The sequence below is a fragment of the Platichthys flesus genome, chromosome 4 (assembly GCF_949316205.1).
Source record: "Platichthys flesus chromosome 4, fPlaFle2.1, whole genome shotgun sequence".
Taxonomy (NCBI): Eukaryota; Metazoa; Chordata; class Actinopteri; order Pleuronectiformes; family Pleuronectidae; genus Platichthys; species Platichthys flesus.
In genome coordinates, this window is record NC_084948.1 from 7,607,977 (window position 1) to 7,624,598 (window position 16,622).

The 16,622-nt window shown below is 40.2% G+C and overlaps 1 protein-coding gene across 1 annotated transcript in view; it reads left to right on the forward strand.

The window, feature by feature from the left end:
* The first annotated feature begins 5,677 nt into the window (after positions 1–5,677).
* The window catches only part of zgc:153039 (uncharacterized protein LOC767698 homolog), a 58,991-nt gene continuing 48,046 nt past the window's right edge, over positions 5,678–16,622 (forward strand). The window contains exons 1-6 of the mRNA XM_062386205.1: positions 5,678–6,151; positions 10,993–11,127; positions 12,147–12,284; positions 12,514–12,828; positions 15,590–15,697; positions 15,784–15,895. Coding sequence (XP_062242189.1) covers positions 5,932–6,151; positions 10,993–11,127; positions 12,147–12,284; positions 12,514–12,828; positions 15,590–15,697; positions 15,784–15,895 — 1,028 coding nt within the window. The 5' untranslated portion in view covers positions 5,678–5,931. The remainder of the gene's footprint in view (positions 6,152–10,992; positions 11,128–12,146; positions 12,285–12,513; positions 12,829–15,589; positions 15,698–15,783; positions 15,896–16,622) is intronic.

A 16,622-nucleotide genomic window follows, 5' to 3' on the forward strand; every position in this document is an offset into this window, starting at 1 on the left:
CACGACGTTGGAGAGACTGACCTGAGCTTGTTCTCTCTCCAGCAGCAACGCACTGACCACACATGGTGTGAGAGCACGGCAGGATCAGAGCCACATCATAGTCCTGGTTACAAGCTGGACATCGGGTGACTGACTGAAAAGAGTCTTCCTCCCCATCAGCCTTTCCCACATCCAGCTCCCTGCACCTTATTTGGGGACACGATATCCTCCTTGCCATTTAAATAACGTTGGTACTCGCCTTTGCTCCTCTCACTTTAACAAGGAAATGAAATCTCTTAGCTTACATGCCTCATTAGATACCACCCATTTAAGGGAAAGTCCAAATAAGATGAGGAAATTACGATCCCAGCGTGGACATGAAACCTAACGGTGTATATCCATCAGTAAGCAAGGCCTCAGTCATTGTCCTCGCTTCAACAACAATCCATTCTCCAAGAAAAGAAACGCAGCAGCCACATCTTATAGTGAGGATCCTTTGGCCAGTTACATCACATGGATGCTCTCGTGGGCAGAGACATCCCACACTTTTAAAACGACAAAGCTCAGGGTTTTCTAACAAACAGAAAGCAGACTGCAGGATGCACACAACGCTGTGGAACCGATATGAGGAGCTCCTTCTGGTCTACCGCCCCCTCTGTGCGTCCATTGTGTGTGAAGCAGGAGGCACGGCCTGAGCTCAGATAAAAGAGAGACGGAGTGGTAGAGAGAGGTAGAGAGGGGCTTGAGAGAGAGAAGAGCCCGGCCTTTCACTAAGTAGTCATTGCTTGGGGTTACCATGGTAATGGCTCTTCCCGTAGGGAGGCACAACTGCAAGATAATGTGCTGCGAGGAACACTTGTGCACACACACACATCTTTGAGTACTCATTACTGTCATGAGCACGCGCTACACCACTTAGACACAACACACACATGCACACACACACATACACACACACACGTACACACACACACACATGCACACACACACACACACACACACACAGATTCTCCTCCTGGTTCTTGATGCCCTGCTGTCATGTTCAGTCGAGCCTCCCTCATATAGCACTGGATCACTGATTGGTCCAACCTCCAGGACGACATTATGTGAATGTCAAAGATATTTGTCACAGCTCCTTGTAATTCACTGCTGCTGAGGTGATAGCTCATTGTCCCCCCCTCACCTTCCTTGTCTACAACATTGGGGACATGTCTAGAGTCAGTGTAAGGAAGACTCTTAAAGATGGAATATTCTAAAAATGTAGTACTTCCTGTTTGGATAATGAGAGCAAAGTTGGTTTTTGATTTCAGAACCAGATGCAAAAACCCCTGTTGAAGCTGACAGATGGGGGGATGTTCAATTCAGCCTCCCTAATGTAGGAGTGGAACACTGAGTGGTTCCCCTCTCACACTTTATTATTGTGTGTGTTCACACTCTAATAATAGCCTGTATTTATAAAGCGTTTTACAATACAGTTTCACCCATTCATACCCAAGCTAGACTTCAATAAAAATGAAGCAATAAACTTAGATTCAGGCTATAATATTATTTTTGACATCATGATAGCAGCTTTGACATTGATCTTCAGCAATCAGGTGTTAGTGGTAGACATTTACAAATGATAACAATAGTGACTTTAAAACAAATAGTGGATTATCAATCTTGCTCATCCGTGTTGTAGTTGTGGCACCTCTTGTATCTGGGAACAAAGAAAAGTTTACAGTATATACGTAAAAACAATGTTGATGATGATGATAATAATTATTGTCGTGCTACTATCATTTTACTTTAACATATCACCTGAACCTCTGAGTCCAGTGGACTGTACAAAATGATATAAAACCATTTTACCTGAACAACAGTGAAGGGGTTCTCTTATAGTGACAAAGCCAAAGAGAGTTAGCACCCTGCTGCATTTCCCATCAGCTATGGAGCTTTTACTGTCTTTTGTCTCTTTAGACTTCCAGTCTATAAACTTTAAATGAAACACTTGGCTTAATTACCTATAAAATACAAGCCATTTTATTCTGTTAAGTGCAGGTGATTTTATGCTAGAGTTGGTAACACTTTTGTTCGCCCCAATAAAACGTTGGGAAACAGAGACGAATACAACATATCGTCTGGTTGGCCGAGACCAAAACAGCAAAAGCAGAGTGAGTGTTGGACAGACATTCACAAAAGACAGAAAGGTGTCTCAAAGTTCTTGCTTATAATGCATCCTGTCTGCAGAGTCCATGAAAAACTACTTGCATTCACCCCAACAACTTTATAAGGTGTTCTGTCAATGATGTGTTTGACTTGTTCAGCTGCTCCCTCTTTGACCAAAATCAACGCATACGTCTGACGTATAATCTGCTTCACTTAATACATTTTTCATCCATTTTCCTATTTTGTTATTCTACTGGCACCTACCTGCCCACTCTTTACACAAATCCCTCCTCTGATGCTCTTGTTGAGTGTTTCTGTCTGAGTTTAAGGATAAGGGTGCTGTATATTGCGAGCAACAGAGAGATTGTAAATCCCTTTGACGCTTGTCCTCTGCACCACCTCAACACAGACTTGAAAACGTGCAGAGGTGGTGCAGTGGTGGGGGCCGTCTTAGTTTGTCAAGACAGTATGCAAGAGGAGAAAATTAAGACGACAAGGTTGGAGAGAATGAGAATCACATCAAAAACAATCTGTCAACGTTGGTTTTTTCTCTACTGCAAAAGGCCTTCTAAATAGCTCTATGCAAGTTATTTTTTTCATTTTGTTTTATGTTGTCTACTGTCTTTTATTTATTGTTGTCTTGTGACTACTGGCTTTAAAACAAATTGACCCTTATCCTTCATCCCCAATTCTTTACCCATTGGCACCTACTTGTACACACTCTTAGCCCTACAGTGGACACAAATGTTACAAAGTAGGAAGCTAGCATGCTACCCACAGCCTTATTCAACAAACATTGTGGAACAACCATCAGGAGCAAAGTACGCGACAGAACATAAAGCTACTCAAGGGAGTAAGTGGTGAACATTCCTGCTGACCTCCATTACAAGATGTGTAAGGAAGAATGTGGGACAAACAATACCAAAGGAGCCAGAGGTTAATTTAACAAATGGAAATGAGCATATTTGCACTGCTGGTGTGATGTGGACGGAGAGGCCCAGTTGTGCTGAGGAAGACTCAAGCTGAAAGGACTGGGACTAAGTGGGTATAATGGCAGAATTACTGGCGGTTTTCCCACTTGCACAAGGCACGAGACAGAGGCAGCCAAAGAGTTGGTAAAAGGTGATAAAAACGCAGCGACAGATTTGTGCAGGGGTTTATATGGGGGAAATACTACAAAATACATTATGACCACTAGAAACTTAGAGAAAAGATTTTTTCTCCGAGATGTTTATATTTCTTCCTCTCCAGCAGAACACATTGAAAGTGATAACATGGTGATGAGAAGCATGTGATGTTTACCTCAGAAACATCTTTCTTTAGTGTGTTACCAGTCTAGCATTTGCTCATGTCTAGCTGAAGCTGAAATATAATTAGGTCTGCAGGTATTTTTATCCCAAAGCATTTTGGATAAATAGAAATTGTGACCTAATGAAAGCAGCTGATCAAAAGATAATTGATCACCAAGACTATCCCATAAAGTTTTGTTTATGACCAACAGGCAGAGTAGGAGACGTCACCATCCTAGAGTTATGCTGCCAGCATGGCTAAAACAAAGATACAACAATCAACTATCAAAACGTTTTTTTTTTTATGGATAATGACAGTGATGTGTGTCTGCTTCAGATTCAAAGACACAATATAAGCACATGAAATAAGTCAGTAACTTCCTTTTCATAGAACAACCAATTGGCACCAGGACGTTTTCATAATTAGGGGCTCAGGATCTTTTAGGTTAAATCAATGTGACTGTAATGCTGTTTCTCTTTCATTTGACTTCATTTGAGTCAATTTGGTTGTGAGATGGGAAGTATTGGGATATGCTGCCTGCACAGGACACTGTTTGGTGAGGCAGTGAGTGTTATTTACTGGTCATACTACTTTTTGCAACGTATAATCAAAACTGTGACTGTAGCACCCTCCGTTGGTGCTGGGTGATAGCTGGCATGTGTTGAATTAAGACGTGGACCACTCTCATCCAGAAAAGGAAAGAAAATTAGCACCTCATCTCTTCTTCATCTTCAGCTGTGGAAAGCTGGTAGATGTTACTGTACATTTAAAACTTTGATGATGATGAATATGAATATGGAACATTTAAAATGCACTTTATGATTGTGGTAGAGCAGCATTTCTCCCTGTATTATAAATGATATGAAAATCTTCTATAAATTGTATAGAAAACATATAAACAATTGTACAATTTTATTGCTAAAATCAAATCAGTGTATGCACAGTTTTTTTTAGTCTTACTAAATATGCAAGTGCGCAAACAGATTTGTTTTTTGTCTGCAATAATTTATATGTTTTGTATGTATGAAATTACTGTTTTTTTCAATGTTTATGAGACACATGGGTCATTATACTGTTGCACTATTCTGTTTTATTTGAAGTCGTTATGCCAATAGTGTTAAAGTAGTCATAATTATCAGAAATTTATAAATAAATAAATGATTCAATCTGTCAAATCTTTTCCATGTAGTATGACACTGTTGCCAAAAATACTGACTCTACTGAATTATCTGAGCAACACTTTTGCACATTACTCTAGAAATTACACTTTAATACTAGAAGTTTCATCGATCGAAAAATAATGCATGTCTTGAGGATTAACTGCTACCCTACATTTAGAATTGCATTATTATTTTTACTATGTAAAATGTTGAGTTCAATATTGTTAGAAAGGCAGAAAACAAATGACACATTATTAGCAGTAAACCATCATGATTGGTCCTTGATCATTGAGATCATATGACCTAAAGCAACAGGCTGGAAACATCAGCAGAAACATGGGACCAACGCTACAGGCTGATGTGTCAAGCTAAGAAGGACAGACAAGGAAAAACCGGAAATGAAATGATTTATTTCCAAAACAAGACAAGCGCACGTATTTCTGGTGATTATCATAGACTGCTAAGCCTGCATTTCATCTTGTGGATACAATGAATGACTTAGAAGTAGCTCTTAATACTTTCTGAGTGCCTTGGTAGACATTTGTATGGTACCACTGATTTAATGAGAGCTAGACCTATATATATATATTGCAGTTTGGATAATGTGACAGCAACAACAAACTCAATTTGCTCTAAATGCATATACTACTACTACTACTACTACTACTACTACTAATATTAATACTAATACTACTACTAATAATAATAACAATAATAATATAAAAATTATAAAAATAGTAATAATACTACTAATAGTAGTAATAATAATGACAATGTTTATTATAATTATTATTCATACAAAAACTAGTACAAACATGAAATATAACATCATAACCCATGAAACGAAACCCATCAAAGATTAAAGCCATAAAAAAAGTGGGTATATTTAAGCATGACCACCCAATACAATATCACAAATACAAGTATATTTTCAGCGTTGATTGAAAGGAAGCTTCGGACAACAGCTCTGTCCCCACTTAGTTTTGTAGCATTCATCAGAAACTCGGTTCTGTCTTTTATACTGAAAGTGATAACCGGATACTGCACTTGTTATGGCTGCAGACGTCATATGATACTCTAGTGAGGAGTTGGACCAGGAAACCGAGCGGATCAGTCTCTCACAGTTTAACACATGATAACGGAGCCGCTTCTTTTATCATGTAACTCTACTACGGGAGGTTACTTTTATCACTGACCTCAGCACAGTCCTGCTCCGCCATGTAGCCGGGCAGGCGTAACTTTTTACCGTTCAAAACTCCATATTGAGTAACGCGTCAGGGGTTTCGCCTTATCCATCGTCCAGTGAATTGATGAAGTTGTGAAGGAGCTCGCTCCTCCACCCGCAGGCTCCACCATGACCGAGCGGACCCCGCTTCTCCACTACCGCCTCTCCGCTAGCGTCAATGAGTCCGCGCAGAGGACGCCTCCGGCCGGCCGACCCCCGGACCAGCACCCGGGCGGGCCCAGGCAGCGGTCCACCCAGACGGGGCAGCCCAAGAAACTGTCCACCTTCGTCGGCGTGGTGATCCCCACCCTGCTGTCCATGTTTAGCGTGGTGGTGTTCCTGAGAATAGGTGAGTGCCGGGGCTGTCAACTTGAATCACTGCACGTCTCTGTGGGACTGGTCAGGCTTGATGGGTTAGGGTTAAAACCACCAAACCTCTATTAGAAAACACACAGGGTTTCATACAGAAGTCTGGCCTTAGGACTCACTGTGGATATTAATATAGTTTCATGTTGTTCCTCTATCTGAATAATCCTTGATGATTGCAAATGTATACTAATACACTCCACTCAAAGTATTTTAGTCGGTGTTCACTAAGGTGATTTAGACTGACAAGTCAATAAAGTACTGAGGGACCTTTAAAATAGTCATTGTAGGTTTTTGTACACACGACTGCAGTTAAAACCAAGCCGCTGTTTCTTATAAGTCCTCCCTGTGGTACCACCAGTGTCAGAACTGGACTGTATGAATGGAGCACATTTTATTACCCACATCTGATGGGATGGTGATTACAAAATAGTAACAGTGTCATAGAAATTAAAGCATAAAATCCAAGTAGGTAAACTCAGGGAATGTGGTACAACAAAAATTAGTTTTATGCTTTGATTCAAATGAAGCTACTGACTCCACCTGATGTAATTCTTAGGGCAAGGTGTTCTACAGCTTCTGGGCCTGGCACCTAACGTCTGTGCTGCATGAAGCCAGTCGACAGATTCTGTCAAAAAGGATGCTGCAGTTATCCAGGTGTCATGAGAAAAATGCATGTTTATAAGTTTCTTTATCTTTAAATTTCCATGTAGGACAATTCCTGATCCTTAGTTGAATCACCAGTTGAATGAGTAGCGAGTGCTCACACAATGGAGTTTATCACATATCAAATTGAATTATTCAGTGAGGAATACCACGGGCAGACATGTCTTTATTACATTTCCACTTTGTAAAATATATTAAAACCCCAGACGTCTCACACAGTTTTGCATGTGACCTGCAAGGTTGAGGAATTCTCCCAGTCAGCAGGGAAGCCTTTTCTCCTCCTTATTTACATTTACTGAGTGTGAATGAAATTTGCGACCAGACTTTCTTTCATTCAGAATCTCATGGAACATGTCCATTAATGTTTTATTATCTGTAGGGAAAGTGTAACTTACTGGTTTCAACTGGTAGAAATTCCGGGGAACTAGAACTGGTAATTCTAGAGGAAGGAGTCTTGTTTGTCATTTGGGGTAATGTTGTGTAAGTTTAAGGAAAGTAACTGAAATAACACATTCTTGTTCACATCACCAAGAGTATAAAAAATTATTCATGTGGAAAAAAAGCTGCTGATGTAAAACTATAGTTATCATAATGCCATCTAAGGTTTGACATGCTGCTGTTGGAGCAGCATGAAAGAGACCACTGACAAGAAACCATTATGTCATGATAACAAATGCATCATTTTTTTGTTTAAAAGTTTAAAAGAAAGACGTCTCTTCATCCTCACACGTTGTATCTGCTCCTTTCTGTTTTTCATTTTCCAGGTATCTAGATGTTGCACTTGTGTGTGTTTTTGCTTCATACCTTCTAAGTTGTTTTCTAACTCCCTCTCATTCCCCTCCACCTCCCCTGCCCACAGTCTCGTGAGATGTCAGCTGCTGTGCTGTAGACACGCATATCGCACACACACACTTGCACACACATTTGTACAGCTATCTTTGTGAGAACACTCATTGGCATAATGCATTCCTTAACCTCTTACCCTAACCATCCAAACTAAATGCCTAACCCTAGCCCTAACCCTTAAAACTAGCCTAAACCCTATTCTAACCCTAACCCTAAAACCAAATCTTGACCATCATACAGTCCATTAAAGGGGGGTCACAAAGTGAGGACCGGCCAAAAGGTCCTCACTTTCCCAAAATCTCCTCACTCCGTCGGTTGTAGACTCAAACTGGTCATCACAAAGATAACTATACAAGAGCGGGCCCACACGTAGTGGCTGCTGTGTCGACATTTCAAACTACACTTCTCCCTCTGTTACGTTCAAGTCTGCTCAGGAAATAACAGTTACTGCCAATGTGGATGTGAAACTACTGTTAATTTCCCAGCTTCAAAAAAATATTCTCAACTTGTGTAAGGACGAAGAGACTTCTTTCACTGGTGAATTATACATCTTTAACGTAAACAAAATATACATTATTTATCATGGAATAATGTTTACTAGTAAATCAAATGATATTTTTATGATATTTCAAACCCAAAATAGCATATATCTTCCAAGAATGTGCATATAATTGCCATCAAGGCTAAAACAAAGTAGTGTCTTTACCTCTGCCAAGAGTTTTTTTGTTTTTGTCTGCATTTGTTTTGGCAAAGACCACTCAACCAATTGCCTCCTAGTTTTGTGAAGGGGTATGAGCACAGAAAGACCCACGTAGGGTCCCCTCGTTTCTTTGGATAATCCGCACACTTACAATTAGCCATAAATAATATACCTTCTGTGTACAGACACTTCCTGTATATAGAGCCCTTATCCACTCTTGCAACGGAACAGTGGTGTGTGATTTAATTAGAGATGCAAAACAAACTGTAGTGCAAAGCTTCACACGTCAGTAATTATTAGAATAACCTATGACTCCTTATTTTCAGAGGTCTTGATTTACTGCTCTGTAGTAATTTCAGACACAGTGATTAGCATGGTACAGGATGTATGTAACTATGCATTGTATCCAGCATTTAAGGAATGCTAATACACTGCAGGCCGTAATTATATGGACTGTTACTCTGCTATGTTCCACACTTCACAAACACAACATGAAAGTGCCACATGTATGTCAAATCAATATAGAAAGAACTCTTTAAGAGATATACTGTGGCCCTTTTTAAACTCAGTGCCCAGATTTGAGAGGTTCCAATGTTAATGAGCACACATGGTTTCAATCAAACCATCATATTTAACAGTCTGTGTAAAAGTGCTGGCAGTCATTGACCTACTGCAGTCTGACCCATGCCCATCAGCAGACACTTTGTATCCTCGCTGCATATTCCCTCCCAGAGCTTCACTGCAGCCTCCTTCAGCTCTTGTTGTTTGGTCTCTCTGCTAGTATCCTGGTCTTCGTCAAATAGAGCGCATGTTTAATCGGACTGAGATCCAATGTTTAATATCGTTGTCCTGCTGCGTTAGGTTGACTCTGAACTCACAGAATGCTCCTGCCCAGCTCTGCATTCATCCTGTTGCTTCTGTCAGCAGTGAATCATCCATAAATACCAGTGTGCCAGTACCATTGGCAGCCGTACAGGTTTTGCCACTGCCACAACAGAACCAGCACCATGAGGTGGTGTCTTTGCGTCATGAACTCTTTCCTCTCCAAACTTTCATATTCTATTATTATGATGGAAGCTGATTTTGCCTCATCAGTCCACAGAGCTCTGCTTGTTCATGTCTGTGTCTGAGGTTTATCAGAGGTTTACAGCATCTAGTGGTAAAACCTCTGAAGTCTAAGTCTCTTGATTGTTCAGAAGGGAGCATGTCCTTGTACATGCTGCAGAGCCTTGTTGATTTGTTTTGCAGCTAAATTTACTTCCCTGTGTAAAGGATTTTCTGCTCATTTACAGGAACTGGTTTACTCAGTGTACCAGCTCGTTTGCCATTTACTAGTTTCCCGAAACACATCAGCTTTTTTAAAATGTACAGTACATGACTTTTGATCTTGACAACTAAATTACTTTTGGTATGTCCGAGATTTAAGTTTTTGCTGAACCTCATTATTAACACATTCCCTTGCATGGACACATCTGTACTCCTACTGTAAAGCAGCTTTCAGACATGCTCTTTACTCCGGATAATATCTTGAAATTAGTTGAAATGTGAAATTGAGTTTCACATGTCAGCGTGAACCAACGTGAAAACACAGCTTAATGTCCAGAGAAGTCATTCCAAACAAATGGGCATTTTGATGACATTTGTAACATGCAACAGATAACCCTAACCCTTAAGTCTCAACACTGTGAGAGCAGAGACTTGGCAGCTCGATGGAGCATCCAGTAAACTGAAGCCTGAGGATTTTTCTAATACGGTAGTTCCCCTTTATAAAGATCTTTTACATTTTAATAAAACTTCTAGTAATATATCAACTGATACCCTGTGGGGGTCCTATAAATTATTGTAAATCAAATCATTTGTGTGGAATGGAAGGTGCAGCCTAGTGAACCAGATCCATATTTTTAATTAATCCTATGACAGGTTTCATTTGTCCTTTTTTCTTGATTGTCTTGATGAGTCTCAACATAATCTTGACATGTCACAGCTCCTGTAAATATAAGACATTTCACATTTAAAATCCACAGACCAACTCTCTTATGTTGTACACGTTGTATAATGGGTTTTGAGACAGGCCTTGTCTCTTCAATCGACTTCCAATCATGTTCTTCAAAAATAAGAAAGCTGCCTCTGCTTGCCACTCTGACTGTGGACACCTGGGTCTAGTCAGGAATTAAAAAAACAGTCTAAGTAACATTTATATATCACTTATCACTTATATAGAATTTGGGGAGTTTAAAAAGAGACAAATTATATTCCACGTATGTTCTCACACCAATAATTTTCAACATGTGATTTCAGTTTTTTCTTGTAGAGAAGCTGGATTATTGTCAACTTTCATTATGAGCTCTGAAAGATTTTCCGAAATCATGAACCACGAGCACGGTGCACCCTGTCGGGGCAGTTTTCATATGTGTGGTTCAAACGTAGTTGATGTGCTGGAGATCTTAGTGCGTATTAATGTGCACTCTCACTTCCCCTGTGTACTGTGTGTCCCCATGTCGGGAAAGTTGAGCTTCCCTCTTTCACCACACTGAAGGTACTTTTGAGGACAGCAGTTCTGTGTTTAACCAGCTGATCGGCAGAGTTTGTTAATATTTTTTTTGTCTGACTAGGATTCCTGGTGGGCCAGTGTGGACTGTACCAAGCCATTTTCATGTTCCTGGTGGCCTACTTCATCATCTGCATGACTGTGCTGTCAGTTTGTGCCATCTCCACCAATGGAGCCCTGGATGCTGGGGGAGCCTATTGTATCCTCCTACCTACCAGTGTCAGTAACACTAGCAATGGTCAATATGTCGGCAGAGAGCACACAGTGCATGCTGCACCAACACAAACACAAACAACACCCTTGTTCCGTTTGTGCATTGTCTGTGACTCTGAATGGAGTGTTGTTTATTAACTACATCATAAGGCACTGTTGAGGTCTTGGGATTGGGATGCCAGTGCTTCCCTGCCAGGAATTTGTAAATTACCCTAATTAGTTTTGTTTAGTCAATATATCTGATTTGCATTTAGAACTCTACATTTATAACTTTTTGTAAAAAGTGGACATAAATGCTTATCTTTTATGCTTTGTTTATTTTGTAAAATAATATTGCTGCATAAAAGCAAACAACTATGCCGATACTCAAAGACTCATATCTGCTGATATTATCTAACAGCTGATATAAACAAAGATCAGTCAAACTCCCTTGTTTTCTTAGCTTTTGGGTTTGTGCTGTTGTGAATTCCTGCAGATGATCATGTACATTATTAGTAATAAATTAACCAAGGATCACCGCCAATAATTCTTCTTAATAATTCTTTACATTTCCCTTTAAGTAATAATATCATGATTAAGGTATGGGCACAGGAATTAAGTTGTTCAAAAATGTCACAATATCGTTGGGACTCCTTATGGGGACTTAAAGCAAGTCCTCACTGACATAAATCATTACATCTCAGGTGAATACATGTTATAAGGTTAGGTTTAGATTTAGTCTATAGGTTTAGTTAAAGGGTTAAGACTAAGCACCCCAAATGAGTGCTACGGGTTAAGGTTAAGATTAAGGTTACGGTTAGGCATGTAGTGATTTGGTTAAGGTGAGGGTAAGTCTCCAGGAAATCAGTGCAAGTCAATGCAAGGTCCTCTGAAGTCATGATGATGTATGTGTAACAAAAAAGTAAATCAAACATTAACACACAACCACACATACACACACACATACACACACCTGTTTTCACTGTGTGTCCAGAAACAGGTGAACTATGGCTTAACATTAATCAGACATGATCAGCCGAGCGTTGGGTCCAGAGTTTGGTGGCAGCATCGGGATCATGTTCTTCCTGGCTAACGTGTGCGGCAGCGCTCTGTTCGTGCTCGGTCTGGTCGAGGCCATCGTCGGCACGTTCGGCGAGCCGGAAGGTACGTTTGATTGTTAACAGCTGGTGAAGCGCTGCCAGTTCAGTGTTTTGGTTGGAAAGTGTCAGCATTGCTTTTTGTCACGTCATGAGATCTCGAACATTATATGTCTATTAATATTCCGTGTTATAATGTTATGCTAAATATCCTTTGGGTTATTTGAAGCATTAACTAATCTTTCCTTTTATCTTCTCCCTCTTGACCTTCTACTGGACGTCTTGTCCTCTCCTAGACGGGACTATGATCACTTCTCCCTACCAGGTCTTGCCGTCTGGCTACTGGTGGTCTCTGCTCTATGCCACTGGCGTCGCCCTTCTTTGCCTGCTGGTGTGCCTGATTGGAGCCCACATCTACGCCAAGGCCACTTTCATCATCTTCCTGGTGGTCATGGTTGTCCTGGGCACCATCTTCATCAGCTTCTTTGCCGTAGGGCCTCGCACCATCATGCTGCCAAGCTCGGCCACGGCCAACGGAACGGGCCCTGTGGTTCCCACTACAGCCAACTTCACTGGCTTCAAGGTGGATACGCTGCTAGGGAACCTGTGGGGTAAGCTGGAGGACGCTGGTCCAAATATTGGTCTTCAGTCACAAAGAAGTTCATACCAAACATTTTAGTGTCTTAACGGCTATATGCAAATCAGACTTAGATTTATACTTGGAGATACCAATGACTAATCAGCATCAGCACTAAGAGTTGAATTGATTAAAACCATTAAATTAGGGGAATTCCATGTAATAACAACGACCTGCAGAGTGGTGTACTGTGGTGTGGTTCTGTTTTTCAGCATAATTAGCTTCTTTGAATATTTTTTTAACTGTGTAGTCATTAAATGAATCACAACAAAAAATAGTAGTAACTTATATGTCATAGAACTACTACTAATAACATTAATAATAATAGGATGCAATTATTGCTCAAATACCTAATTTGTCTGGATTTTGTGACAAAGAAATGGTCACGTAAGTAGTACATAAATAGTCCTTATGAAAAAAAAAAACTATGCTGCATATTGTCTGTCATTGATGGGTCTAGTTGAGGCACTGGTGGGACTTTTTTTCTGGTTCCTACAATTCCTGGGGAAATCTGATCAAATCTCAGTTCCTCACGCAATGGCCAATTTTGAAACTCTAGAGTTCTTTGAGTTTCATAACACATAGTTAAATTTCCCATTTGAGTTTGAATCAAAGAAAACTAACTGTGGTGCTGAGTGATGCTCGGTCAGTAGTCGGCTTATCTCCCAATAAAACCTTCAGTTGAATGAATTAGAAAAAGATTGTAACATTAGCAGACTTGAATTCACCACATACAGATGAAGCAGGTACTGAAAGAGCCAATTGTCTTTAATGTGATTAAAGTACAAGTCTTATATTGTTCTGTTCTATTTCTTCTGTCCAAATACAATTCTGTTGTTAGAGAAATAAATTGGATGATGCTAGCTTCTGTACATCACATGGTATTAATGTCTTCTGACTGAAGTCTTTTTTTAACCCAGAGTTAAACTGTTGTAATGTCCAAAACATTTCAGCAATGTTAAACTTTAAACATAAATTTGAACTGGGATGCAAAACACGGTTTACTCAACTTATTTATCAAACTGCAACAACGCTCAAAAGATGATGATAGTGCAGTTATTAATTTGCAATAATAAGTGATTTGTCACTTAATGCTTGTCAAGACTTTAAGTTTAAAATTTTTAATGTATTATTTCAGTAAATCCTCATATGCAGGGCTTTGGTTTCTCTCACTGACTAACACCATTGTTGTCCGTGGATGAAAGCAGAGAACCAAAGGTCACATTTGAATGCATTGTCTTCAACAGTGTGTTCCTCTGATACTGGTAGCTGCAGTTTTAGGACCGCATTTCTAGTACCCATTCCACCCAAGTACTACTTTGTCTTTTATAGTTCTGAATGTTTATTCCACCGAAATGCAACTTCATGTCCTATGACTCAACTGAGTTTCCCGTTTGTAAATATTTGTAATCAGCATGCATTATTTCATTATCAGGTTAAATAAAGATACCATGACCTTTGTAGTGACTAGATCTCAGCCAGCTATTTGAACGGAGACAGGAAAGACATATGTTTCTTTTATATAGAACTAATTAAATATTTTTCATACACACGCACGCACAGACAGCACCACAAAACGTGAACTTGTTTAATGATGGCGCTGACATGGATTTTGCTTCAAACTGGCACCTGTCCAGCAACCAGTCCACATGAATTGTGCCACAGTTTCCTCTTATAGAGACAGAGGGAAACTAATAAATGAATTAAAGCAGTAATTCAATCACGTATTAAAAAGCTGAATTAAACATACTCAAACCATCCTGGGCCAGATTCCCACAGTTTGAACACTAATCAGTTCTAGTTTTGTCAAAATAAACAATCACCTTAATGAAGGTTTTGCTCTGTTTACAGCCCGGGTTCATGGGACACCTGTGATTACCTACTATTTACTGTCAAAATGGCTGCTGTGGAAAAAAAAGCTCTATTACGGATTAGTAAAAACTTCTGTCCTCTGCCAACAAAAAGGCAAATATCTATTTTCTGAAACAACAGGGGCTGCAACAGCACAAACCACTCATTACCATCTAAGGGCCTCTGGCTCTATTTCCTGCAGTGTTTATTCAAACTTCATTCAATTGTGGGAAGCCAGTGAGGAATCATGTAAATGTGATTTTTCCCTCCACTATTAACTCTGGTTCGAGTGAACAGTGCCACCAGAGAAAAAGGTCCATTAGTTGTTGTAAATGTACAACTAACCGAACACTGGACCCAGCTTGTAGGGATTCATAACCAAACACATGATGACTGAGCCATAAACACTGTAGCTTGGGCCTGCACCCGGGGACACGTGAGAATTATTACACACAGCAAGCTTTGGATTATCCCAAGATCCAACTAGAATGCAAACACACAGAGACTTTTAAAATGATACTTTAACATGTGATACAAATGAAAACATATTTATGTTTTTCCAAGTGAAATGGTCATGTTTTTCTGTACCTTTTAGAATGAGCCCCCCTCATATCTACTTTGGAAGCAGTTCCTCTTGTGGACTGGCTCTAGTTCTGGTTCTAGGTTCTCCTTCACACTTAAGGGGAGGGTGAAGCCTCACTGCTAGATGCCATTAAACCAAACACAATGTAAATTCAAAGTTCAAATGCTATAAAACAGGATGTTTGGTGTTGTGAAGGTTCAGAGAAGGATCTGCTAACAAAACAAATTTAAGTGCTAGTAGATTGATGCTGTTGACAAATGCTCAACTACAGGAACTAAACTGTTGTTCTCTCTTCCCACAGCTGACTACACAGTGGATTATACTACTAAAACTGTGATGACCTTTGCCACGGTTTTCGCTGTCATGTTTAATGGCTGTACCGGCATCATGGCTGGTTCTAACATGTCAGGTACGAGAGGCCAGTTGTGTGTACGTGTGTGCGTTTTACCCGATTGTCTGTCTGTGAGCAACGAGGCTGATCTGTGTGTCCTTCAGGTGATCTGAAAAGTCCCAGTTATTCCATTCCTCGTGGTACCATCACAGCCGTCATCTTCACCTTCATCATCTATAACTTGCTCTGTGTGCTGGTGGCCTGCTCCTGTGATCGGTGAGCAATACACACACACACACACACACACACACACACACACACACACAACCACACAAACAATCACAAACAAACGAGCACTGAAATGGCCCACAATTGAGCATAAATCCCTGCAGATCCAAACAAGTTAATTAAACCTGGGTTGATAAGAGTAAAAGTGCAGTGCGGTAGAAATGGATGTTAGCATGTTTTGTTTTTTTACTTAGTGCCTATCAGATAATGCAAACAGGGTTTGTTTTTCTGCCTCAACAAACAGAATTGGAGCTGGATTTTATTTCCAGTGAATGTTATCCAACACCAGGTGTCAGTTCATCGGAAAAACTGCCAAAATGCAAACAGGAAAAATAATGAAAACACAACTCTGGGCAAGAATGGCTTGTTGGTCTCTCTCCAAATGTTTAGACACTAACTAGATGATAGGAATTGAATGGAATCTGATATTTTATTCCATATAATTGCTGTATAGGAACATTATAAGGACCGTGATACTGTTGCAGACATTGAAACAATGAGCCGATCAAGCTGAGAAATCGTGCCTGGGTTTGTCTGATGGGAATTCTGAAAAGAAGTTGTGTCATATAACCACGGGGGAGCACCAGGTCCTCCTGTTACTCCTCTGTATGGTGGCTACCACCTCATCTTCCTCTGGTGCTCCAGCAGTACACTGGGACACTTGCTGTCTGCAACATGATGTCCCATTTGTTAAAGGCCCTGCACACCCACATAG